General features: G+C 36.6%; 3 protein-coding genes and 1 long non-coding RNA gene across 8 annotated transcripts; 1 reads left to right on the top strand and 3 right to left on the bottom strand.

Annotated features, from left to right (window-relative positions):
• Positions 1-122: 122 nt before the first annotated feature.
• osbpl7 (oxysterol binding protein-like 7) lies at positions 123-15,417 on the bottom strand. Of its 5 annotated transcripts, XM_084135193.1 has the most exons (23): positions 15,181-15,417; positions 11,465-11,696; positions 11,018-11,161; positions 10,876-10,929; positions 10,672-10,785; positions 10,042-10,197; positions 9,718-9,826; positions 9,515-9,633; positions 9,346-9,432; positions 9,019-9,042; positions 8,142-8,292; positions 7,922-8,052; positions 6,320-6,412; positions 5,934-6,099; positions 5,034-5,320; positions 4,311-4,448; positions 4,162-4,225; positions 3,989-4,067; positions 3,754-3,898; positions 3,507-3,657; positions 3,037-3,163; positions 2,404-2,526; positions 123-2,324 (listed from the first exon to the last, which is right to left on the bottom strand). In XM_084135193.1, exons 2-23 carry the CDS (start codon positions 11,594-11,596, stop codon positions 2,216-2,218), a joined length of 2,703 nt encoding a protein of 900 aa, XP_083991319.1. In that variant the 5' UTR covers positions 11,597-11,696; positions 15,181-15,417; the 3' UTR covers positions 123-2,215. The 5 variants fall into 5 exon arrangements, with proteins under 5 accessions (XP_083991319.1, XP_083991321.1, XP_083991320.1 ...); XM_084135195.1 differs by lacking the exon at positions 6,320-6,412; XM_084135194.1 differs by lacking the exon at positions 9,019-9,042 and having other exon boundaries at positions 15,181-15,400.
• A 1,305-nt stretch (positions 15,418-16,722) lies between these two features.
• Positions 16,723-19,148, bottom strand: mrpl10 (mitochondrial ribosomal protein L10). Its single transcript, XM_084135725.1, has 5 exons — positions 19,074-19,148; positions 18,427-18,596; positions 17,376-17,540; positions 17,143-17,287; positions 16,723-17,057 (listed from the first exon to the last, which is right to left on the bottom strand). Exons 1-5 carry the CDS (start codon positions 19,111-19,113, stop codon positions 16,801-16,803), a joined length of 777 nt encoding a protein of 258 aa, XP_083991851.1. The 5' UTR covers positions 19,114-19,148; the 3' UTR covers positions 16,723-16,800.
• A 352-nt stretch (positions 19,149-19,500) lies between these two features.
• On the top strand, positions 19,501-22,820 carry pnpo (pyridoxamine 5'-phosphate oxidase). The gene is made up of 7 exons (XM_084134670.1): positions 19,501-19,737; positions 20,132-20,256; positions 20,376-20,475; positions 20,575-20,628; positions 20,796-20,924; positions 21,676-21,746; positions 21,862-22,820. Exons 1-7 carry the CDS (start codon positions 19,549-19,551, stop codon positions 22,025-22,027), a joined length of 834 nt encoding a protein of 277 aa, XP_083990796.1. The 5' UTR covers positions 19,501-19,548; the 3' UTR covers positions 22,028-22,820.
• A 94-nt stretch (positions 22,821-22,914) lies between these two features.
• LOC311095839 lies at positions 22,915-27,309 on the bottom strand. The gene is made up of 2 exons (XR_014608913.1): positions 26,928-27,309; positions 22,915-23,959 (listed from the first exon to the last, which is right to left on the bottom strand). It is a non-coding gene; the product is annotated as an uncharacterized lncRNA (long non-coding RNA).
• Between the last annotated feature and the right edge of the window lie 5 nt (positions 27,310-27,314).

The raw sequence follows: 27,314 nt of genomic DNA, 5'->3' as shown, positions 1-27,314 counted from the left end.
CACAAGTGTCAATCTGATGACCTGTAACAGGAAATACTTAAACCAACAGCATCATGTCTCGAGGCGTCGCACATGACTGTATGCAGATAGACAGGGTGGAAAAATGGACACCTGGCAGGGGCTTCAGACGGACTATACATCATCTTTATTCAAACAACATACTAACATGCAGACAGCCCACACACACGTCAGTGACACAGAGGAAGAAAGAACCTTCAGTCGAAGCCTATCAGGCACCGCTGGCATTCAAAGGTGAGAATGACCTCAGACAGATAAGTGGGTAACAAGATGCCACTGCAGAAGACAGTGCAGAGACTTCTAGGATACAACGGAAGCCTGTGAGCTCCAGAAAACACCAGAACTGTCAATTTATAGAAGCCGTCTGCGTCTTTCAGATCACACATGCAAATATGAACACAGACATATACGTATGGTCTGTGTCCTAATATGAAACCACCTATATCTACATAACTTGTAAAAATAAAAACAATTCAAAATGATGATTCTTCCTTAAAATTCATTTTCTTCGAGGTGTTCAAGTTTCCGAGAAATTGTAACATGCTGCAAAAAACAACATAGTATCAATGTTTTTTTGTTTTTTTTTGATAAGTCAGCAATCTGACTCTAACTGCCTCTGTATATTTTTCATATATGTATTTTGAAGCAAAACCAGTTGAAATGAGAGTAATATGGTTTAGACTGCATTATTTTAGAATGCCATTACTGAATTAAAAGCAATTGCCATATATAATGCTTGGTTGTTTAACGTATACCTTGCAATTTAGATGCTGGAAAATGTTTAATATTTGACAAATGTAATAATTTGAAAGAATTAATTTGCTTATGGGCTTATTAAGGTTAGTTATTAAGAAATTTAAAATGATAAACAAATGGCTACAAGAGATGATTTAACTGACAAATTTGTACTTTAAAGTGCAATTAAAGTGTTTCTATGTTAATTTAAAAGATGTGTAATTAATGCTCATGTTTGGTTTCTTTTTATACACTGAAACGTTTGTTACTGTTGATGTGAACTGAAAATACTGAACAAATTGCCTGTTGCTGTCATATTAGCAATCACTCCATGTTTTTGGCTGACCCCTGGTGGACATTATGCTCCACATATCTTTGAGAGTGTCAATGGCAGGTCTTTTAAGGAACCTTTTTAGGTTACGCTTCCTCTGGCACCATCCTTGTCTGTTGAGTTAAAAGCAACAATTTATAATAATATTATTAATAATAAAAGTGGTGCTCTGTAGTAAGTTTCCTCAGCCAAGCACACTGAGCCTCCGACACAGCTGTTAAAATACTGTATAATAAATTATGTTTTTGATTCATTCTAAATGTAATAAAAGACTCGACTATACGAAATTCATTTTCTTCTATTCTTTAATATTGTACATTTTACTGCGGTTTTAAATGGCTATGATAGTCATTACTTGAAAGTGTATTAATTGCATATTTGTCACTGATTTTCTTTATCCAGGCCTACACAAAATGGTTATTTCTGATGTCACATTTCAAACTGAGAGTTTAATTCATACTTAAATGCCAATAAATATAATATCATTGACTAAAATTAGAATCTTACATTTGGTTACAAAAAAAGGAGGAGAAAAAAAAAAAAGAAAAAAAAGTGCAATCTAAGAGTGCCGAGGACAGATTTCAGGAATCGCCTTCAGGACAAGTCAATGAGGGCCTAAATTAGAATTAATCCATTTACTGCCAAATCCTGCTCAGGTTGAGCCGTGGCTTTGCAAGAGAAATATATCGGCCATATATTCTGTGAATATTACATATGATCAAATAATCCATTTTCTTTATCCAGACTCTTGCTGTATCCACTGGCACGCAAGTACTTGAACTGAAAGGTAATTTAACATTGTCCATAGAAATGTGCATGTGCAATTGTTAAAACTAAACATAACTCCAGAACTCGCATACATTCTCAATGACTTTTTGGCTTATATTTTATCCAAACTGTCCACATAGTTTCAGTGTCCTCAACCATCAAATAAATAGAAGTGTTCAAAATGTATCCCTCCTGTTGCCGTTTGCTAAAAGCATCATCCTTGCTCAGTGGATTCAGTTTAGTACGAAAACCCTCAGCTATTCATCTTCGCTCCAAAAAATGTCCTATAGTCTCTTAAAAACTGTGCAAACTGGATTTATCACAGGGATTTATTGTCCACGGTGTTGCTGCACTCTGCGTTCTTCACCATAAATCCAGGTTTTTAACATTGGCAAATCCAGGATTCTCCCTGATCTTCCAATATGTTCCATTGTGCAGCCAAACGTCCCTTCCCGCGTCATCCAAAGATTTCCTGTAATATGGGGGGACATTGAAACATTCCAGCTCTAATTCTTATGAATAAATCAGTTTGGGAGTTGATGCTAACTAACCTGAAGAAGCGAGGGATGTGCTCCTCTCCTCTCTTGGCCAGAATTTTCCTCCTTTCTCTTTGCTTTTCCTCCACCTCATCCTTCCTTTTATCAGTCTCCTGTACTTTCCCCTCCTCAAGAAGCCTAACAACACAGAGCACACTTAAAACAGATGACCTAAAAAACTTTCACAGACTTACTATATTTTGTATATATCGAAACAGACGATCCAATTATTCGGGATTCGTAAATCATTTATCACCAGGCTCCAAAGACTATGGCTACATCCGAAATCGCATATTTTGAATAATAAATTCACAACAGCTAAAAAACAATGTTCTATATGGTATGAATGGGTGTCGTATGAATGTAATCTGGATGTACTGCATTCGTCATGTTGGAATTATCATGTGACCTACAACAAATCCTGTCCCGTGGCCTCATGGGATAGTAAAGTGTCCATCGTATGCACACTTCAGAATCTCGCCGAAAGTACTAGGTCATCCAGGTACTTTTTGCCTACTCTTTTATGAGTACTGTGAATTTTGACATACTTCTGTCACATGCTGTTTTTCGCCTACTATATAGTAGGGAAGTCTGTGATTTCAGTTGCAGCTTGCGTCTATTTATCATTGTCTATTATATGGGTCTCACCTTTGGTCAGGGCGCAAGCGTGTATCTGTAGGGGGCAGCAGGGGCTTAAGGTCAGTGGTAAGCTCATTCATCTCCATTGCAAAGCTGGAGAAGCCATAGTAAATCAGGTAGTTCTTGGGCTGTGGATCTAAGCGGAAGCAGAGACATCACTGACAATATCTGCCAGAACAAATGTACATCTCTGATTTACTCGTTCTGTCTGACAGAACAGCCAAGAAATCAGAAGTGACCCCTTTTACGTTCCTTGTGAACAATGTCAACTTGAGTTAATGCAGAATGTTGACCGATATCCAAATAGGTATTTAGCATTTCTTACAGCAAAAGCATTTGTCTGGATGATTTCCACTGGATAAAGTAAAATTTGTTTCATTTAGAAATGCCTCACATTACAAAAGCAAATTGGTTTGCAAGCAGCATCTCCTGTATTAAAAAAAAAAAAAAAAAAATGGAAGAAATACAGCAATACTCACTTGGCTTCCAGATGCACTGTGGATTGGGCAGGGTGTCACAGAAAATCCCTTCATGCCAAAATCCACCAAAACGATGGATGACATTACCAGCCTCGTCAAGAACTTGACCCTGCACTTCGTTTTTGGAACCATCTGAACCCCAGTAACGTGACTGGGAGGAAAAAAAAACATTTTCTGCATTTGTACAAAGACTTCACCTATATGTACTCAAAATGAATCAAATTTAAACAATCAAAACTGAACACACCTTGACAAATGTGATCTTACAGGTGCAGACCGAACTTTTCAGGTTGCGAATGACGACTTCGCCATAGTGCTCAAGGTATCGCTGCTGACTGAGGACATTGTGGATGCACGTAACCACTTTGTTCCATTCATAGTGGTCCCCATATCTAAAGTACAGTATATCAAAGACCAATCAGAATTCCTCTAAAACATTATAATTAAAAAGCCATCGACACCAAAGTCAAGCAGATACTTGCTTTTTTAGAGTCACATTCACCATCCCTGTTGGCATGATCTCCAAAGATTTGCCCCAAAACTTGTTCTTCCATCTCTGGTCTGCTCTCAGCATGCGAGATTAAAAAAGAAGAAGAATGAGATTCGAATTTAAACATACAGTACGTCATGACATCACACAGGCCATAAAACATACCCTGCCAGAAGTTGAAGTTTTCTGATTCTGCATGGCATGCAGATATGGGTGGATGATGGGAAACCTAAATGCAAACACAAAACCACAGAGTAAACAACTGCTTGATAGTAAACATATCTGATGTATGATCAGAAGTGACAATCACTTACCTGCTCACTAATGTAGCGGAAGCCTCTGTCCTCTCTGATACACTCAAACGTCTCTCCCAGGACTGGATTAAATGGTTTGTAACGGTTCCGAAACTGAGCCGTGGCATACCCAGATATGGCAAAAGCAGCAATATAAACCTTTACAGAGACAAAACAGAAATTTCTACTATTTATAAAGAAATACACCACGTTTGGGGTTGGTACAATTTGTTTTTTGTAAGACATTAATACTTTTATTAAGAAAAGATGTATTAAAATTGGCCAAAAGTGACAATAAAACATTTACAAAAGATTTCAATTTTAAATAAATGCTTTTCTTTTGAATCCTGAAGAAAACAACATATCAGTTTCCACAAAAATATTAAGCGGCAGTTTTCAACCGTGATAATCATAAACAGATTTTTCTTGAGCACCAAATCAGCATATTAGAATGATTTCTGAAGGATCGTGTGACACTGAAGACTGGAATAATGATGCTGAAAATTCAACTTTGCCATCACAGGAATAAAGTTACAATAGAAAGTTATTTTAAATTGCACAATATTACTGTTTTTACACTATTATTTTTTTTAATGCAGCCTTGGTGAATCTAAAAGACTTCTTTCAAAAACACAAAAAGTAATAAGTAAAAGTAACTGGTCATTAAATAATTTAGTAAATCATTCCCTTTGTGATTGTTTGAATTACAGTATGTAGTTTTGCTAAAGCTTGTGTAATTATTACCATCCTCTGGTAGGGGTCATCGGTATGATTGGCAGAGTCCAGTAGGTCAGAGTATTCCAGCTCCTCACAGAGTCTCTGCAGCAGGCACACAGGCTCATTCAAAGCTGCTGGCATGGAGACACGGGACAGATCCTTCCCTATGTTGTTGTAGAGGATAGTCATCAAACCGACGTGGCTGTTGTCAGGGCAGACTGCAGGCAGACTAGTACGGCGTCCGGTGTTCTTGATGATGTTCGATTTTGGTGGCGCCTTTGAAAGGCTGGCGCGGTACTTGCGAGTAGCCATTGCTGTTGAGATAATAAGAAAAGGCAAAATTTGTAACAAACAATGTGATAGATTATACCAAATGTACACAGTACCATTTAAAATGTTTGGGGTTGGTACTATTTTTTAAAGTTTTTGAAATTAGTCTATTATGCTCACCAAGGCTGCATTTTTTGGATAAATTATTAAATTAATTTAAAATTATTACTATAGTTTATAACAGTATTTAACTGTTTTCTATTTTAATAGTTTTTAAAATATAATTCATTCCTGTGATGGCAAAGTCATTACTCGTTTAATATGCTGACTTATGCTAAATAAACATTTCTTATTATTATCAACGTTGAACACATTTGTGCTCAATGTTTTTGTGGAAACTGCGATACTTTTTTCAAGATTCTTTGATTAATAAAAAAATTCTAAATATCAGCCTTTATTTGAAAGAGAAATCTTTTGTAACATTATAAATTTCTTTACTGTCACTTTTGATTTCAATTTAATGCATTTTTGCTAAATAAAAGTATTAATTTCTTTAATAAAAATGATCTTACCAAACTTTTGAATGGTAGTGTATACGGACACCTAAACACCACACTCATACGTGCTTACTGAACATTTAAGTTTGTTTTCACTAACCATGAGCCTCATCAGGCTCTGAATTACTGGATCCGTCACTCAGGCCGGACTCGTCTGATATCTCAGAAGAGCTCGCACACATAAGCTCATCACATGCGTCAAAATACTCCGCCACTGAGTCAGTCACCGAGGGCGCACGGATAGACGAACTACGGCCTGAGCCAGACTGAGTGAAAGAGACAGACATGTAGGTAGTTAGAAACTGTGAGTTTGATTGCATCATACTGCTAATAAAAATATGAGAGGAAGAGTCTGTTTGGCATGTGAAGTAGGTGAAACCCATCAACCTGTAAACAGAAGAAAGAAGCAGAGGGTGGAGGGGGGAGGAGAGAAAGAGACAAAAATAGGGAACAGGACGGGTAGGTTCTGGGTAGAATGTGACACACCTTTCTTTGCAGCACAGTACGGTAGGACTCATCTGTGGAGTTGGAGGACACTGAGAGTTTGTGGATTTTGGTATGACGGGAGTTAACATCTAACTAAAGATACACACACACAAACACATCTATGCAGTAAAACATAACATATAATGCACTGGAAAAAAACTATTAAACCAGTGGTTCTCAACCGTTTTATCCCACCACTGTACAATATTCAAAGGCCCCATGATTTCTCCAGTTCTTTGTGATTTACTAGATTAAGATTTACGGTAAGGATTTAAAAAAAATATTTTTACTCAATGTCTACCCCCAAAACAAATATTTTATTTATATTTATATATATATATATATATATATATATATATATATATATATATATATATATATATATATATATATATATATATATATATATATATATATATATATATATATTTATTTCCTGGCATAACTAGAAAAATGTGTATTCATAAAATACATAAAAAATGACCAAGGAATAATAATGGCGCTTTTCCATTACCAGTACCAGCTCGACTCGACTCGGCTCGTCTCGGCTCGCTTTTCGCTCCGTTTTCCATTGCAGATAGTACCTCCACAATAGTACCTGGTCGTCATAGCGACGGCGCAGGAAACTGCCGTGATTTAATCTTTTACGCGAGACACACCCGCTACCCACACACACAGGACAATGGAGGAAATCGAGTGTATGCTGTTTTTGGATGTTTTGGTTTTTGTTTTTGCTGTTTTTTTATTCAGGATACTCCGTCTGGCGCGTGCAATGATGACGCAGTGAATAGTGACGATTCTCTCTGACCAATCAGTAGTCTGCCATGTTTTCACGTCACATTTTAGTATCGCCTCAGCTCGCTCAGAACCTCGCCGGAGGTGGTACGAAAAAAAGTACCTGGAAGCAGGTACAGGTACAACTTTTACACAGTGGAAAACCAAACAGAGCCGAGCCGAGTCGAGTCGAGTCGAGGAGAGCCGAGCTGGTACTGTGTAGTGGAAAAGCGCCATAAGATTGTATTAATTTATAACGGTAATAATTTTCGTTTTCCAAGTCTACAAATCACTAAAATTAGGCTACCTCATAAATCATTTTTATTTTCTAAACCGAGGGAACCCTGGTTCTTCAAAAAACAGTGTACAGTGAAATATATGGATTTTTTGTCATTTTAAAGCTTGCTTTGTCTTATTTTAAATCATTAGGGTCATCTTGAGGTCCCCTCAGAAGTTTGCTGAGGCCACCAGTTGAGAATCACTGCATTAAAGCATTTACTAGCATTAAAAGGGGTGTTAGCAGGGGGTGCCCAAACCTGCTCCTAAAGGGCCACTCTCCTGCAGAGTTTAGCTCCAACTTTACAACTGCCAGCAAGTTTCTAGTATGCCTAGTAAGACCTTGATTAGCTGGTTCTGGTGTGCTTAATTGGGTTGGAGCTAAACTCTTTAGGACTGTGGCCTTCCAGGAGCAGCATTGGACACACCTGGTATATAGCGTATAGCACATTTAATAACAAGATGAAAGCTGAAGTAAATCTATCTTTGCATGCTTTCAAGAGAAAGCACTGCACCATGGGCCTTTCACAAAGTAACATAAGTCCTTGTTACCTCAGCCAGGCTGCAGAGGTTGTTGATCTGAGCAGAGGTAGTCTGGTGAAGCTCCCTGCTAGACCAGGCGTCCTGCAGGCGTTGGCGCTCCTGAGCGAGAGCCTCATGTGCAGTACGCAGAGAGGCATGGACTGAGAGGAAAAAGACATTCAGAAATTCAGTCTAATGCAGCAAATAGGCATAAACTAGGTTTAAAATCATTAATGCGTTACTCTCATACCTCTCTGGGACATGGAGCAGATGTCTTGGTGGAGTTTCTTGCCTTCTGACGAGGTGGGGGCTGGTGGGGTCGCCTGGGTGCTGACATAATCGGGGATGGAGGGGACGGAGGTTCCCAGGTGGGAAGAAGTGGTCAGTTGGCTTGATGATAACTGCATTAAAAAGGTGGAAAGAAAAGAAGTAGGAGGAGATGTTGGTATTTAAGGTTATACATCTAAGGCTGTAATCCACCAAATATGTTCAGCATGAAACATTCAGAAGCTATAGGACATTTGTTGACTAAACCAGACTATACACTACCATTCAAAAGTTTAGGGTCAGTTTTAATAAATTAATACTCTTATGCAGCAAGAATGCATTCAATTGATCAAAAGTGACCATTTAAAGTATAATGTTACAAAAGATTTCCACTTCAAATAAATGCTGTTCTATTCATTAAAGAATCCTGAAAAATATGTAACATGATTTCCAGAAAAATATAAGCAGCACAACTGTTTTCAACATTGATAATAATAAGAAATATTTCTTGAGCAGCAAATCAACATATTAGAATGATTTCTGAAGGATCACGTGACACTGAAGACTGGAATAATGATGCTGAAAATGTAGCTTTGCCATTACAGGAATACATTTTTAAATATTCTCAAACAGAAAACGGTTATTTTAAATCGTAATAATATTTCAAAATATGATTGTTTTTTTTTGATCAAATAAATGCAGCCTTGGTGAGAATTAGAGATTTACCAACCAAAATATTTGGAACGGTAGTGTACAATATGCAAAATGCAACAGGACAACATGGTGTAATGCTTTTTCTACCTGGTATATTGTGACGAATGTTACAAGGAATTTACAAGAAATGTCTTGTGCCGACTTACCGATTTAGTAATCCCACGAAATGGCTTCATGTAAAAAAGGAGTTGACTAAATTACTGGGGGTTTTAAAGCTCTAATGCTTACTACACATCACAACACAAATGCCTGGCTATTGTATTCAAAAAATAAAATACACAGATCTTTGGGATCACACTGCACATGAATATGGAATAAATTCCATAATAGTTTCCAAACATTTGTGGAAAACATTGAATAATCCCAATGGCAGGGCAATTGGGATTACAATCTTTGCTGAGGGCAAAGATTATAATTACTCCTTTATTGGAAATATCCTAATATAAAAGAAAATGTAAACTGAGCAGCCTCACCATTCCAAGTGCCTCAAATCGAGACAGTGTGCGAGAATGACCCCAAATCTTGCCAGACTTCTTCTTAGGCTTGTCAAGAAGAAGATTCTGTGGGTCAAACACATGTGGGAACGTTTACTCACAAGTAATTCCGGTAAAAGCCCGTCTTCAGCCGGCTCATTTTACAAACCTGCATGCTGATAATCCTCTGGAGGTCTCCGTTATTAACCGTTTGGCCCGACTCTAGAGATTGCAACTTTTGGACCAGCCGTTGCAGCTCATTCAGCTCCATTTGACAACGTGTAAGCTCTGGAAAACAGCACAAATGCTACTCGCCTGTGCTTATGAATTCCTTTATTACCATTTCAATAGCATTTAAAAATACAGCAGTACCTTGTGCACAGAGGTCAGGTTCCTGGGACTGTAGCCAAGCCGACACTTTCCCATTAATGGCAGGATTGACATATGGCAGATTTTCACCCACATTAGACACAGACGTGCCCTGGCATTGTGAGATTAATTTGTTACTTTCATCAGACATATAATCAATTAACTCACCGAAGCATCTATTAGTGTGCATTTACGGGTAAAACCACCATCTGGGACATGATGTCTAATCGCTAATTCTACTTGTTCTTAAATTGTGAGGACACATTCTCCTAATCCCCGGTGATTTAGAGGGCAACGTGAAGTCAATGTAGGAAACATTTTACTCACCATGTCCTGCATGGCACTGTTTTTGTGAGATAAATGACTGCCATGAGACAGGGCCTGGAGGAAGCCATTGTGAATGTGCGCAGCTTCGTTCTTCTTATACATCCTGTGGGCACTCAGCTTGGTGACCCATATGTAATATAAATCTTGAGTCTTGACCTAGTTAGAGAAGTAAATTGTCTTCAGTTGACATTTTTGGCAGTGAATTTATTTGATGAAATAATTTGTTTGTTGAAGAATGTTCCTATAACTAATTATGGAATTCCAGCTCAGAGATGTCCATAATTTATTGTCAGCTGAACCTCTTTGACCTAAAATTGTTTTGACATTTTTTGTGGATATTTCAATAATTTAACGCATGTTTATGGTTCTCTGATGTCAGTTAATGGTCACGTGACATGCAAATAAACAAATAAAATATTAAGTACATTTCTAATAAGCGTTTTATTTTTATTGCTTTTTAGTTTTTAACTGTAAATTAATTATTAGATTTTCATCAACTCATGAACCCCCTGCAGTTCCCTCCCAAACCCCAATTTGGGAACAACTATTTGAGTAGATGACGGATGGATGAACTAAAGATAATATTAGCTTTAATTTCAAGCAATTAATGCCAGCAATACAGTGACTCACCTTAATGTGATACAGATTGTCTCCAGCATCCAGATCTATGCGTCTTGCTTTTTTGTTTACTGACATAACTGCGAGACTGACATCCAGTGAACCGTGCATTTTCCCTTTGGAGAACTGTTGAAAAAGCAAATCCCTGAATGTTTAAAGAGTCTGGATCCAAGATCTGTTGTTGCTGGTAAGGGAAACAATAATTAGCATACTTACATCATGTGGGTTTTTTGTATATCGCAGGATCCCTTTATCCAAGACAAAGTATCTCTGTAAGAAAGTATAACTTAAAAGTCATTCAAACATTCTTACCAACAACTAACTAAGGGAAAAAATATGTGTAACATTTTTCTCATACCTTATGCCAGCCTTTAAGAGGCCACTTTCTCCTCTTCATCAAGTAGCCTTCACAGATTCCTGGAATGTTCGCATCCTGCATGTTTTCTCCAGTGAAGTTTACATCTACTGGAAAGTCATCCATTACTTCCCAGTCTTTAATGTTCTATTAGAAACAGAGTGGAAAAGGCAATCACAGTTACGTACAACAGGGCGTTTACCCATTTGAAACGTGCTATATTTAATCCCTATGAACAAAATGTAACTATTGAGCTTGTTAAGACGTAAACTTGTCGGTTTGGTTTTCACACTATCTAATTGGACACTTGTTAGGTGTTGAGCAACTGGTTTCAGACACCCAGTGCAAGCTTTTCACCTATGTACTTGTAAGGAAAATATTAAGGTGTGTTCAAAAATCAGTTGAAGCAACCTGAGTTTGAGTGTTTATATGTCAAGCATTGCTACAAACCAGCCGTGAGTGTCGTGAGGATGCTGTGCTGCTGCTCCTGGAATGAGTGGGCTTATTCCAGCCACTAGACAACTTCTCCACACCACTCGCCTGTGAATGGCCGTGGTCCACTGAAGACACGTGGGATTCCATTTAAAAAAAAATGTCTTCTTGTGCACTTATTAGTCGAGCTTGGTGTGAATATACGCTCCGCTAGAGGCTCCTTCTCATTGTACACTAGAGCACAATATGTCTGCAAAGCAAAGATTTTTCATTATTAAAGGTCCCGTTCTCCGTGATCCCATGTTTCAAACTTAAGTTAGTGTGTAATGTTGCTGTTAGAGCATAAATAATATCTGTAAAATTACAAAGCTCAAAGTTCAATGCCAAGCGAGATATTTTATTTAACAGAAGTCGCCTACATCGAACGGCCCGTTTGGACTACATCCCTCTACTTCCTTCTTTAATGACGTCACTAGAACCGTTTTTTGACTAACCTCCGCCCACAGGAATGCTCCCTCAACTCTACCGAAATTCGTTTATGTACTTGCGCACTTCTTATAACTTACTGTGTATACTCAGCTCTTACGTTGATTTTCTGAAGTAAAACTGACGCTTCATCTTTTGTGTGATGTACAATAAACTTTATTAAACTCATCAGTATATGTTTGAGCAACATTCAGACAGCAGACTTGTAGGCTATTAATAAATAATGGATACATACAAGCAGATGACAAATACGTTATAATAACCGTAATTAAACTACTAAACTATACCTGTTTCATCTCTATACAGCACTCTGACTCTGTAGGCATTATTGTCCGACTCGAAATGAACACCGTTACTGAGAGTTTCTGATATTATCATCATTCCGTGCGATGAAATTGTCCTGAGAGACTGAGCGCGAGCTCATGAAGCTCCGCCCCCTGGGTCGTCCAGCAGCAGCTTATTTGCATTTAAAGGGCACACACTAAAACAGCGCGTTTTTCTGAGCCCCAAAAAATGACAATTTAAACATGCTGTAAAAAATGGGTATTTTGAGCTGAAACTTCACATACACACTCTGGGGACATCAGAGACTTATTTTACATCTTGTGAAAAGGGGCATAATACGGGACCTTTAACATGTTTTTTTCATGTGTTGCTTAGTCAGACAAGCATGTGGTAGGGCCTAAGACTTAAGGGAAAGTTAATTGTAAACTGTATTTTGCAAAAGAGTTGGGTATTAACCTGGGTATTAATTTTATTCAATTTTATACTATTCAAATTATTCAATTAGGCAAATAACATGTTGTCTTTTTGATACTGTGCTTAACATTTTTTTTTCCCACACAGTATATGAAAATACATAATTGCCGATATATTTTAGGTCTGGTTTTGTGAAGTGAATGCCGATAAATTGCCAGGGTAGAAACACAGTCATGGCAAAGGTAACCTGCACTGTGACAGTAAATAAAAACAGAAGCAATATAGTGTCCAGAGAAAACTCATCTAATTCTGTTACCTAACAGTAGGGATCTGCCTTAGCCAACACTTCCTGGGAATTTAACTTCTGCCCTTTACTAGATCACACTAGTTAATTTTACTTATAAATAGGCTACTTTTCAAATGGCTTAATACACGAAACACAAGAGAGCGTACAGTAATGCAAAGCAAGGAAACAAAACCAAAACACTCATTACTAGTATGGTGTAAGGAAACACCATTGCGGTGTATGCTTACTGACATATTGATATATTATGTAAAAAATCTTTTTCTGGATATAAGCTGAATGGAATGTCACCAGAGAGGTGTAACAGAAACTAAACCTGTTTACTAGAATCTTATAGTCTTGACAACTCTGACAAGCTCATACCTGCCCATTAAACTAGAATGAGGGCAAGTGAGGCGTTTTGTAAACAGCTAAATTAGCAGTTGAGTAAAACTATTTGATTACATAATTGGCAATATTCATACATAAAGGTAAACGTAATTTGAACTACATATTCAATAATGAACTAACAATATCACTGTTGATAAGTCTAAAAGATTGTTTTAGATTCCCCTTTTATGGAAGGCATATGTGCAGTAACACAGGCTCATGGATAGTAACCTCACACAACTAACGGTCCCTACGGGACAGGCTTAGCGTCATTACGATAATTGGCTTTGAATATCCCTTTTTAGCAGCCTTTAGCTTGAATAGCTTTTCACCGTGAGCACGATGACAGGTCACAGTAAATATGATGTATAGCAGCAGGAAAACAGCATGACGTAGGCCTACACGGTTCGAATAATCATAAGAACATCGTAGAGATTTTATTGTAATTTATAAGAACTGAGCATGCTTTTAAAAACTGTTAAACAGATCCACAGATTTAGTCAAAGTAGCCATTCCAAGTTGTCTATACCAGGATACGTAAAGCACCATCAAGTGTGTTCCGAAACCAAATAGTGACCAATACAATGTAAACATTTTAAGTGTAAATATGATTAACTCCACAAAATTTAACTTTAAGGTTTCTGGGCTGAGAAGAAAACTGTATAGTATAGTCTTATGCCGTTTACCAATCAACACATGAAATATATAAAATGCTTCTGATTTATACAGAAACAATTTTTTTAGAGACTCTTATGGCCAAATTTAGTTACCATTTGGTAACTAAACAGCATGTTATTAAGTTTAGTGACAATATGTTACAATGTTTACATGGAACAATGATTGGTAGGCTACTGTTTTTATTATCACTTGATCTTGTGATTTGATTCCGATCTTGATTCAATATCGATTCCTTTGGATAAATATTAGGTACAGTAGATACATGTTAATTTTTATCAAGAAAAAAAAAATATCTCACCTAATGCTGTAAACATACAGAGAGCCCTGTCAGCTGGTATTATTATTAAAGGTTAAAAATAATTTGGTTTTTACCAGGCTATAATAACAACGTTACAATATAAGTAAAAAATATAATAAATATTTAAAATAGTGCTAATTTGTCTAGCCAACTAACGTGCTATCAAATGGCTTTCCTGGGGTAAATGTAATGTTATGTGACATATTGTTCTTCAGCTGTTTTATTGACCTCTTTTCGCAGTTGAAAAACACTGATTGATCGATATTATGTATGAGGCATAAACATTTCGCTAAGTTGTACTGTATCTTTCAACACACCTATTGTTCATTCGTGTTTATTTACTATTAACTAGTAAAGAGTAAGAGATGTTCGGTTCACGACCACGATTTGTCACGTCACATTTACAAGCGCCAAAACACTATTGTTTGAATTTCGTAATAAAATTGACAGAAAAGTAACCTGCTCTGTCTAGTCTGTCAGTGTCAGTGTCCTCCTCCAGCACCCAAACCAAACCTATATTAATTAATTTATTTTGCTGAACACAAAATAAAATGTTTTGAAGGAAACAGTTGATGGGCCCCATTGACTTCCATAGTACAGACTTCCATCAACTGTTTGATTACCCAAATTCTTCAGAATATCTTCTTTTGTGTTCAGCAGAAAAAAGAAATTCACACAGGTTTGGAATACTTGAGGGTAAATTATGACATAATTTACATTTTTGGTGAACTATCTTTAATGCTCAAGTTAAGTTTACCATTGCACTGATAAAGGCTGTGATTTTCCACACAATGAATACAAAAATTCACTTCAAAATCAGACATACTTTTCTACTGTGCTACCAATCACCAGCATTTAAATCCACAAAGTTTCTTTATGTACTGTAACTCATGCTCTTACCTGAGGTTCCTGCTCTTGGCCAGCGTGTGGTATATTTCTGAGCGATTCTCTCTAAGCGTCTGAGTTTCATGCTTCCCCATTTGCTCAAACGTGCTTTACACTAACTGGCAGGACAACCGGTTCAACCACTTTCTACTAAAACACAAGAATTCGGATATTCCGTGTGCATGCCAGAGGGATGTATCACGGTCAGCTCCCAAACTATCCTCCACTGGTGACTGACCATCCAGCAAATCCACCCAAGGCTCCAGGCCAAATCATTATCCGCATTAGTCCTAAAAGCTGTCGGCATTACAGGCATGTCGGAGGAACTTTACTGCCAGCCAACCATTCAGATGCATTTAAAGCTGAAACTCTGCCATTACCTCTTTACTGAGATGGGATAATCAACAATTTACTAAATTTCAAGTGGGTAACTTAACCCTTAGTTGGTTCACGTATGATCAGCATTTACATTTTATTTATAAAGCGGTTTTACAAATTCACACGATTTTTATTGAAACAGGATCAATTGTAAACCTGACCTAAAAACACACACACACACACAGCGGTGTCAAATCTAAAGAACTGAGACAACCGTGGCGAACCCGGAGTTGTATCAAATAAAGGAATACATTCCCTACATTAACATGAAGTGATCCAGAGATTAGCACTAATCAGGATCCATGACCATAAGCTAGTGTTTATTTTGGCACTGGCAGTACAAATGCATGTTTTTCCTGGCTTTTTAACTTCAAGAAAAATCAGTTCAATGCACTTTAATGTGTGTAAATTTACAGAGGCACTTAAATACTGGCGCTACTTATTGAAATGAATTAAATAATTCATTAATTAATTTAAATAACATTATTGGGGAGAGTGGGGCTAGTTGTCACACTTGTTATTCCACTCCAGTGAATATTTCTCTGGTTTATTTTTAAAAGTCAATTTCAGTACAGTTACATACCTTAAAAACTTGACAACAAAAATCTGTTGCATTTCCACCGTTGATGCTGAAGATACAGCTCATTGATTAATGTCGGCATGAAACGGAAGTTTCGATGGTCTTTTCTTACCTATTGTGACGTATATCCGAGTGAAACGGCTTCTCGGACAAGAAATATAGGGCGGGACTTGATTTGTCCACTGGGAATTGATTGGATCGTTGTCGTTTGAATGACAGGTTATTCCGTTTTGATTAAAGATTACGAGGGCACATGAACATAAAAAAAAGAAGTCAACTTTGATTTTATGGTGACGTTTCACACATTTTTTGTGTGGACATTTTGTGATATAATGCCAAGCTATAGCGGTTAAATTGTCACAATGGAACAACCTGCCATTAAATAGCCTATTATTGGCTTTTAAGCAACATCTTTTCAGTAAAACAAATATTGATAGTATACATAGTGAATATTGATATTTATAAATGCTACAAAATTACAAAATATGAGGTATACATTTTTTTACTAGGTATTTGAAACCAGCATACCAAAAAAATAACTGCTAGAGAAAACAAACAATTTGTTTACCTACAACTATGGCATACAAATGACCAAAATGCAACTTTAAATAATATCATTTTATTATATGCACTTTGCCAATCATACACAGCTGTTCATCCGTGTCTATTTGTAAAATTCAAGCAGCTGCTTCCTGTATTGTAGAAGCATCTTTATTTGTAACAGCATTTGTGGCGTCCCCAGAGCCCTGCTGTTTGACATACTGCTGAAGGAGGGCAGAAAGATGAGCTGGATGGTGGCGTAGCATCGAGACAGTCTGTGAGGTCATCAGGGTTAGTGCACCAACTAGCTCACCCTGGATAGTGGTCATAGACGGGAGTTTGGAGAATTTGAGAATGCCTTGATACGAGAGCAATGTGTTCTCTATGCAAGCACCTGAAAGATAATGTTTCCGAAAGCCTTAGTTTGAGACAATACCAACTTTTTTGAAGGCTTTTAAGTTCATGGCACATTGACTCACCTAACAGGACCATCTGAGGACTGTGCCTCAACGCTTGCAGCATCTCCTTAACTTTTGGCTCTTTACTAACAAATATGACAGTCTGGCCAACAAATAGAGGCAACATGTTACTGTAAATGCTGTTATTGAGGAAAGACCTCGCGACCTGCAAAGAAACACACACACAAAAAAAATGTCACACAGCAGTAGCTCACATCTCAACAGTGGTAACCATCACTAAAGCTTGGCATTACCTGGTTTGGAAAGAACTTGATACTGATATTGTGTCTTTTCAGTTTGTGTTTCAGCTGCAATAGGTCCTCTGCATTGATTGCATTGTTTTGGACCACAGCAATCATTTTACACTCCTTAAACACTTTTTCTAGGTCTTTCCGCAACAGAACTGCCAGAGTACTTTCCTAAAAGAGAAGTGAGTTGATATATACATTAATGGAACACTTATACATTTTACTATATATTTTATAAAATATTGTGTAATACATATTATTATATGTTGTTATTATAGTACTTTCCTAAAAAGAAAGCCAGCTGATAAATATGTTAATGGCACTATTTTATAACTCACAATTGCTTGTTTACATATTACTCTTTTCTTGAAATTCCAAATGTATATCTCACAATTTTGAGAAAAAAAAACATAAAGAGATATAAACTTACAATTGTGAGATAAAAAGTCACAATTGCCCTTTATTATTATTCTGAGCCGAAAACAATCTTCCAGAATGGGACACTTAAAATGACACTCTTAAAATAATTATATTTATAATATAATATTAAAGAGTTAGTTCACTACTTTTCATCTTCGAAACACAAATGAAGATGTTTTTTAATGACATTGAGAAATTTCTGTCGCTCCATTGACAGCCTAAATTCAATCCGTTCATCATATGAAGCGATCGAGTCTCTTCAGAAAATTTGGACTAAACCGCTCAAATCACATGGATTAGTTTTACAATCTCTTTATGAACTTTTTGAAGCATCAAAGTGGTAGTTGCCTGGACTGTCGAAGGAGGGACAGGCATCATTCAGATTTTAATAAAAATATCTTCATCTGTGTTTCGAAAATGAACAGAAGTCTTACGGGTTTGGAATGACGTTAGGCTGAGTAAATGATTACATAATTTTTGGGTGAACTAATCCTTTAAGAATATAATATTACTATATATTATATAAGTAAAAGTGATTAATACAAGTCTAATTTTGAACGAATGATAATTCCCTTGTAATCCTTCAACTAAATTCTTCCAAGATAGATAGTGTTCAGTAACTACTGCAATGATCAACCTCTTCGATCTTTCTGACTCGTGGAGCCAGAGCCGCAGGAGGAGCTGCAGGTGTGGGGGGAATGTACTCTGTGACAGCCAACAGCTTCTGCTTGAGAAAGTGTACTGGCTTTCTGTGACGAGTGACAGCTTTGGAGCCGTGACGAACACTTTGGGTTAATGGCAGCCATCCTGTAGGTTGACATAATATGAATATTGGTAAGAATAACATTAAGGCTACTATATAAACATTCATAGTCATAATGCGATATGAATGTAAAGGATGCAACAAATCATTCATGAGTGTCATGATTAAAATGTCACGTGATGTTCTCATGAAAACAAATACAGGGGTTTTGACGAAAATCCAAAGTGGCAGTATGCATTCATATCATTATGCCAAATGTGGAGTGATATACCATAACATTATGTAAACAGGACAGAGTTGAACACACAAAAGCACCTCAAAAATGAAATTGCATAGTCCCTGATAGATGATGCTGCTGCTGTACAGTAATACAATAATAGCTTCATGGTGTCTTTCAGCTGTAACTTTACAATGGAGTTCATAGTTTAAATGTGGTTGTAAATGGCCGATAACTGCTTGTTATATATGGTATTTCTTTTTTAGGTCAAACTCAACACTGCAACATCAAAACAGAATCTTACCCGCTTTCGGGAGAAGCCTGCCACACAAGGTCGCTGCCATCTTTCTTGATCCGGATTTGACGTAGGACAATTTTGTTGTATCGTGCCTACAAGATAAAAGTTGTTGGCTGTTACAAAATAATTTTTTTAGTATTTTTTATGTCTATGGTTGTTCTGGTCATGTTTGAAAAAAACTTAAACGTAATAATACCCCAAAAATCTATTTTATATGTTTGCTAGTTTTTGTTGTTGCTGTTGTTGTTGTTGCTAGTTTACACAAATATACAAAGTAAAAGTTACTTTTTTTTTAAATCGTTACGGCTATTTTGAAAATGTCAAATAATTATCGAATATATAATTAAAGATTAAATATCATGTATATATATTTATTTTATTCATTTCAAAATTTATTTATTTTTACAAAACTGTTTGATTGAGTTTTCATAACGTTTACGTAAGAGCATGAACGTGATGACGCAGGTTTGGAGCTGCAGGCATGAGACGTCTTTTGAGCTTCTGCTCGTATAGTAACATCAGTAACATTGTGAAGCTTATTGAACCTAGTGTTGCCTTGGCAGTCCGAAATCCTCCGTTATTTACCTCGTTTTTCTGCAGGGGATTTACGGACAGCGGCACCAACATGGATCTGAGTAACATGAGAAAGAGCTATAAGAGCGATCAAGAGGTGGGAGTCATATTTTGGGCTTTGACGGGTTGTTATGTCATGTGTATGTCCATGACCTCAGACCCTATTCAAAAGAACTATTGCACAGAGAAACAGTGATTTTTTTATACTAAAAGGCTAGACAAGAAGAACAGTTATTTTCTGTATTATTTGTATAAAACCCTTACATATTGAGCATTTTAATCATGATCTGCAACTGATTCTTTGAAAAATGATAATTAATTAATGCATTGACCTTGTGCATTATCAGTTGACATTGAAAGGTGGACTTCCATCAATCTTTTAATTAAGATAATATGGAGAGAATTATGAGAGAGTAAATAAGTAAATAATTAATTAAAAAAATATATAAGATAATTATGTACACATCCTTCTTCTTAATTTCATCCTACAGTGTTTTGAGGAGGATCAGCTTGCTTCTTTAGATCCAATTAAGCAATTCAGCAACTGGTTTGATCAAGCCACTAAATGCCCTGAGGTGGGGGAAGCCAATGCAATGTGTCTTGCAACAGCCACCAAGTAAGAATATCATTGCAGTTCATCAGTATATGCAAGTATACAGTGTAGCTTGTATTTAATAATGCAATAATTCACTAATTCAGTTTCGCCCAAATGCATGTCTCTTGTCTCTTCTAAAGGGATGGTCGTCCCTCTGCACGCATGGTCCTTCTGAAAGACTACAGCGAGGAGGGATTTTGCTTCTTTACCAACTATGAGAGTCGGAAAGGTTCAGAGCTGGTGAGTCTTTAAAACAATATTTTATTTAGTAAATGTCCATATGGATTTACCTTTGCATCTTTGTGTCTTTAAAATTACCTCTTTATTTCAATCATATAGGACAGCAATCCCCATGCCTGTCTTGTCTTTTACTGGGAACCATTAAACAGGCAGGTGAGTGTTTTTTCTTAGAACTCAGAGCAAATCCTTCAGAAATCAGATCATTAGAATATTATATTTTGTTTTAATATTTGTCCAAAAAACACACTCATTGTAAATGTAGTCTTGGATTTTAGGACCCCATTGTATTTTTTGTAATGTGAAGTTTTGTGCACAAACAGATCCGCATTGAAGGCGCTGTAGAGAGAATCCCGTACGAGAGGTCACATGAATACTTCCACTCAAGGCCCAAGAGCAGTCAGATCGGTGCTGTTGTTAGCAGGCAGAGCACCGTAATACCAAGCCGACAAGTGAGTATCACTTCCAACTATCCTATAGTATAGACCTATGTAGCCCTGCCCCTTTTCAGTGATGCGCCCATTGTGTTCTGTCTTCCGGTTTGTATTTCCACAGTATGAAGGTAATATCTTACAGATTTATGAATGAGCCGCTCATTTGAAAATTTTCCCAATCTACTGACATTTGTCATTCACTTTAAACATTACAATGCCCATAATGACACTTCACACTTCACTGGCTAATTACTCTTATATATACAGAGCTACCGCAAAAACAGAAGTTCAAATATTCTAAAGAAGACGCCGCACTTGTTTCTCTGGTGCATACGGTATCCAATATGATTGTTGTGAACTAAAACTATTAAACACATTAATGTTAATTGAAATACAGCTATAATAAATAAAACGAAACATAAATATTAGATGAAAAAATAAATTAAAATGAGAAATATTCTATTGGCAACCAACTGAAAAAAGTTGAAACAATAAAATTACTAACTGGAAATAAATTAAAAACTAAAACCATAACCCAACTTAAATTAAATTCAACCTAAATGGTAATATTTATTATAAATTAAAATTAAAATAAATAAAAAATAGCTATAATTAATATTAAATCTTAAAATATAAAAAATAAAACTAATTCAACATATTTATAAAAACTATAATGGTATCTAAATAATACAAAAATAACACGGACACAATCTATTTCAGCATTCAGCTAAATGTTTTATTGACCAGTTGTTTTGTGTGCCCCTTAAAGTACCTGAGAGAAAAGAATGCAGAGCTTGAAGAAAAGTATAAGGACACGGATGTACCGATGCCAGATTACTGGTGTGTAATCTTTATTCATTTCAAAATTCAAATTCCTGTTCTTATTTTTTTTTTTATTATTGTTTATTTTATGATCATCATCATCATCATTATGGATATATATTTTTTTCTGCAGGGGTGGATACATTGTGAAACCCTCCCTGATTGAGTTCTGGCAGGGTCAGACCAATAGATTACATGACCGAATAGTATTTGTGCGGCCAAAAGAGGGAGAGACTGAGCTGGGGGATATGCAGCATCAAGCAGAGAGGGGCTGGATATACCAACGCTTGTCCCCTTGATGCTGCACATGCTGTGAAATTAACATCACTGTCTGTGACATCAATACATCATCATTACTTGAAAGCAACTGTCATTTAAAATGCCACCAGGGCATTAACTGACTTGTGAAGACTTACTACTCCATATTTGCCTAGTTCGTATTGTCTTAACCAAAACCTGAAAGGAGATTTTCACTGTAAACATGATTTTGTGAATATAAATCATGTGTTGCATTAGAAATGGTGCTCTGTTGCAGCGTTTGTCATTAAGCCTTCAAAACTGACGGTCCCACTTAATAATAAGTGTATTTACTATGTATTAACATCTAAATTGAAATGAAACCTGTCCCTAACGTTACCCATATCCTTCCTCTATAGCAGCAAAAAAAAAGTGCAATACATGCAGTAAACACACATTGTACCTAACAAATTTGTATGTAAGCACATTGTAGTTAAAGACACCTAATGTAAAGTTTGACCAAACTGACCTCAACATATTCTTAATCTATTACTTGCAAGTGCAAAGTCTGATGTAATGTTTATTAATAATTGAAAGGCACAGCTGTACTTGCAGCCTTAACTGTAGTTTTAGAGAACATAAACTTTGGACTTCTGTCACAACAACAAAAACATCCCAACATGTTCCTCTGTTTGTGCATCATTCATGATATACAACAAATGTTCTGCTAGACAAATGTGTCAAATTTAATGTTGCCCTAAAATAATTGTCCATTTGGATGTAATTCTGTAATGGTGACCTTTTCTGTAAGTGTAAAAAAAAGTAGTAAACCTGTTTAATTTTTGCAGCAATGTTCATTGAGGTTTTTTTTTTTTTTGCCAGAAGATGGCAGTGGAATCAAAACAACTTGTGCTTTTTTTTCCCTACACTTTTTAACACATCTCAGCAATGTCAATAAAAATCTTTATTTAGCATATTTTACCAATAAGCTTTCAAAGATCGCAGTAAACAATAGACAAGTACAGATTAAACAAGGCGAATTAAAGCTGTAGTGGTAGTTGGAGAACTTATCTCTCACGTGCTGTGACTCTGGCTGTCCATGCACCATTTGAAACCCTTTTTATGGTAAACTGATAAAATCAGAGATAAAGTCCTATGCACAACTGATGTTCAACCACAAAAAAAATAAAAATAACATAAAAACACGTCATCAAGTGCTAATCAAAGGGCACAGCAGTCCATTAAAATGCAAGCTAAAAAACAGTCTGTTTTCCACGTTTGTTGCTAATTTTACATGTACATTTTTATGACCAATTTAAAAATGAAAGGATTGTATGAATTATAAACAAAAGTCAGTAGAGTTGCGATTTCTGTGCCTTGTCAGGTATTTTAATTGTCCCACAGTGAAACTATCGTATTTTATGAGCATTGCAATATATTTTTTTATGATTATGATTACTAGGAAATATAAACTATTTAATATTCATCTCGAGGGCTGCTTTAAATTAAAGCACGGACTGTAAAAAAGATTAATTTTCTGTTCCAGTATCTTCAGTAACTCCGGGAATTTACAAATAAAAATTAGTAAAAATGAATGAATGTATGCAGGTATGAACAGTCCCCAAATGGTATGCTTCGTATGGGTGTTATTTTTCCACATGGCTCTTGTCTGTCCTAGCAGATTCAGGGAAAAGGCTTGCGTTTTCCGTCAGACTTGCGCGAATCTTCTTCTTCTCCTTGAACCGCCCAGAATGGGAGACTTTGACGTGACGGCCCTTGGTCCCAGATTTATCCACTATTTTTTCCAGTCTGGCATCCAAATTGTTGTCTGCGACATCATTGCCCAGGTCTTTATTTGCATTGTTGGTGCTTAAGTCGGGCGGTATTTCATATAGGACCTTCGCCTCGGACTTCTTTTTTCTTAGGAAGGTGAGTTTCCACCATGCAGGGTCGGCCATGACAGGTGCGAAAGGGAGATGGTAAAAGCGGTAGACCTATAACATGAATGCAGATTTGTTAGGTAGCTAGAGGTAAAGGATAATATGGTGATATACATACATATATATATGACATAAGGTGACCGTGGCCAATAAAAACTGTTAAATTAAGAGTTTGAAACAATGTTTTGAAACATTCCTATATATTATATATATATATATATATCACCTTTATATTTCTCACTGTGGGTTCTAAGGCAATATTCTCTGCTAGTTTCTGTGGAACTATTTACTATGCTATGTAGAAAAAAAAGGTTTATACATCTGTATCTGTATAAAAATGTATTTTTGTTTTTACAAAGTGCAATTTTTTTCTCTCAAACATTATAAATGAAGTCTTTGTAGTAGAAATATTGCTACATTTTAGAAAGAGGGTTCCTTGGGAGGGAATGAGCATAGCTAGAGGTAAGAGATGTTGAGGAATGTGGAGGAATGTGATGGAATATGAACTCATAATTTAACAGTGAGTCTGCAAGCGGCAGTGCATAGCACAACACTCTCATTTATCACCCAAACTCACACAGTTTTTGCCCTAGGATGTGTTTTTATGGATACAAAAACAGCATCAGAACTTTAGCATAAAGGCTTATTTGCATACTTAAGCACATTGTAAGCAGCAACATTTTCTTTGTGAGGTCAAATGTGTGTCTTCTCATCCAGTGATTAGATTAGAATAACACGAGGACACCTGACTCCGCTGCTCAGCTGTTTAATTAATGAAGAGCACCACTGGATCCCCTGTCACTCCCATGAGATCTGAGATGCACCAAAATAACATTGCGAGAACCAAGACACATGAACACCAACTTGATGGACAACTTCGTGTTTCATCCCACTCCGATAGAGTATAATTTGTTATGTAATATTGGACAGTGCATAGCTAGTGTACACATCACACAAAGTATGTACAATGATTTACCCATGTAATAACAACCAGTGTAAACACAGGAGACTCGCACACCTGCGTACAGGTAACAGTAATGCAAATGGCTGGTATGGGCGTGACATCTGGTCCCTTAGCAACATTGTCATAGTCATCATTAAATAATGTACTAAAGAATGTGCCATGGTTTGTCCAGCGGATGCAGCAGGTTTTATAGCAATGGTGTGAGATAAGATTTCAAGTATCAGAAGGCTAGTAAACACACCCTTCACTTATACACATATACTTCAAAGTTTCTGGTAATATTACTCATCGAGGGTTCATGCAAGAAAACAAGACAGCGTCTCCATGTGAATACTTTTTGAATTCCATTAAAACGTGACAAAGCTCCTTTCTCACATTAGGGTGGAGTTTGTAGATGTAGATGTAGAAATAGACATATATATACATATACATACATATATACATATACATATATATATAATCTATTCGGGATGCACCGATATGAACATTTTGGCTGATACCGATAATTCTTTATATTTGAAAGCCGATATCCGATATATTGGCTGATAAATCTAAATCCAAATTATTATAGAATTTTTGAGAGCCTGATTACAAAAACAAAAGTCTCACCATTAAAATCCATGTCCCAAGCGCACAATTATTATGATGTTCTCATTATAATTTTATGTAGCCTATATGAAAGACTTGCACTGCACATGTCACTCTTAACTGTATTTTCTTTTTTTGAAGTGATTTTTGAAAGTGACTTTTTTTGAAGGGGTTTCTTGTGAGTGGATCATAATATTTGGGGGTTACCGGCATGAAAAAGAATGAAAACCCCTGCCATAAAGGGTCAGAGACAACACCAACAGCCCTAATTTAAAATTAAAATTTTCATGTTTTCATGTCTGCCAATGACAAAATAAGGGGGCATTTGAGGGAATAGGAACATTTTATGAGGTAACAGAGTCTCCACTGGATTTGTCACTGATCTTCTACAATTACATAATGACAGGATTCAGTCACTTTTAGAAGTTGCTACTATGCCCTTTCACCTTAATTGCACTTAGTTTGTTGTGGCCAAGTAGATTGTAGATGTATGTAGAGGAGATCTTGTTGCACTTTGAAACTGACTGTAAGGCTTAATCCTGGGAGAGTCAGGTGCTTTCCTCAGTTTATATGAAGGTTCATTTAATGGTTTTATTGTTCATGCGTATTGATCATGTCGAATTATGAGCCAGAGCCTGCATATTCAAAATGTCCCATGGATGTGCATTTCAGAATTTTACTCAAAGTCTGATTTAAAAAAAAAATCAGACCTGATAGAAATATTTAGAAAAATCTGACTAGAAAAATTAGTACATGCATTTTAAATAACAATAGTTATATTTAATTGTTTGCAGCTAATTCTTAAAAGTCACCTGACCGTCAGCTACTCAGGAGGTATATCCTTAGAGCTAGATAATAAGTTACTTTGTTTTCTTCGTTGTGTGACTGAGCAGCACTAAAGAACCTCAGAGATCACAGAGAGGGCACAATGTGCCTGTCTAAACTTAGGAAATCACTAACCAAGTTCAAAGCCTTCCCGGTGATACAAATGTTTGAAGAGAGGAGAGGTTAACCCAAGGACAGCCAGGCCCTGCCGTATTCAGAGCAGTCATGGAGGGAGTCGAGTTTGCCTGCAAGTCTAGGTCTGGACATCAAATCGCTGCTGTTTGTGTCCCAAATGTTACATATTTCTCATCTGGGCCCTACAACATGCCTTCCCATATAGCATACAGCCTCTCTCAAGGGACGCTTCACTGAATCGTTTGTTCTTAACAGGCTCTTTTAGAAGAATCCATGATCAAAACACGTTCAAATTATACTAATCTGTGTTTAAAACTACTTCTCTGTTTGATAATTCGTTTTATACATGTTATTTTAAATATCACAGTTTAACCGCACTGAAAAGAAATTGGCAAATTAAGAAAGCAAACACTAATAATCTTGTCTATGCAAAAATAATGAAGAAATACAAGAACAAATGCAGTTCACCAACAATATCAAAACACAAAAAGAGCTTCTGATCAGTCTCACCTGAAAAGTCTTGTTCACTTCTTTCAAAAGTGCTCTTGGTTTAGATGAACAGGTGTCCAGAAGAAGTTAAACCATTGTGGCTTTGACAAGCTGCCCTCGGTGTTCACTCACTAACTTCACTTTGCTGCTCAGGTTCAGTGTGCTGAGAGCTGCTAATACCTTCTCACCTTTTTACTTCCTCTTCTCTTAATTAATCTCCCTCCTTATAAATGCCTGCTTTGAATGCAGCATCTCATGCTACAGGTGTTCTCTTTCACCTTCCTCTCTCTTGGTCCCTCCCTTCCTCCCTCTCTCTTTATCAGTCTTGTTTTATCTCCCTCTCCTGTTAAGACAGCAGCGTATAAAGCCTCGCACAAACGCAGTTTCAGTCCAAGTTGAACATTAAGT

The sequence above is a fragment of the Abramis brama genome (genome assembly GCF_963993115.1).
Source record: "Abramis brama genome assembly, chromosome: 14".
Lineage (NCBI taxonomy): Eukaryota > Metazoa > Chordata > Actinopteri > Cypriniformes > Leuciscidae > Abramis > Abramis brama.
Note: the sequence above shows the minus strand (reverse complement) of the source record. Positions and strands in the feature narration are given on the sequence as shown.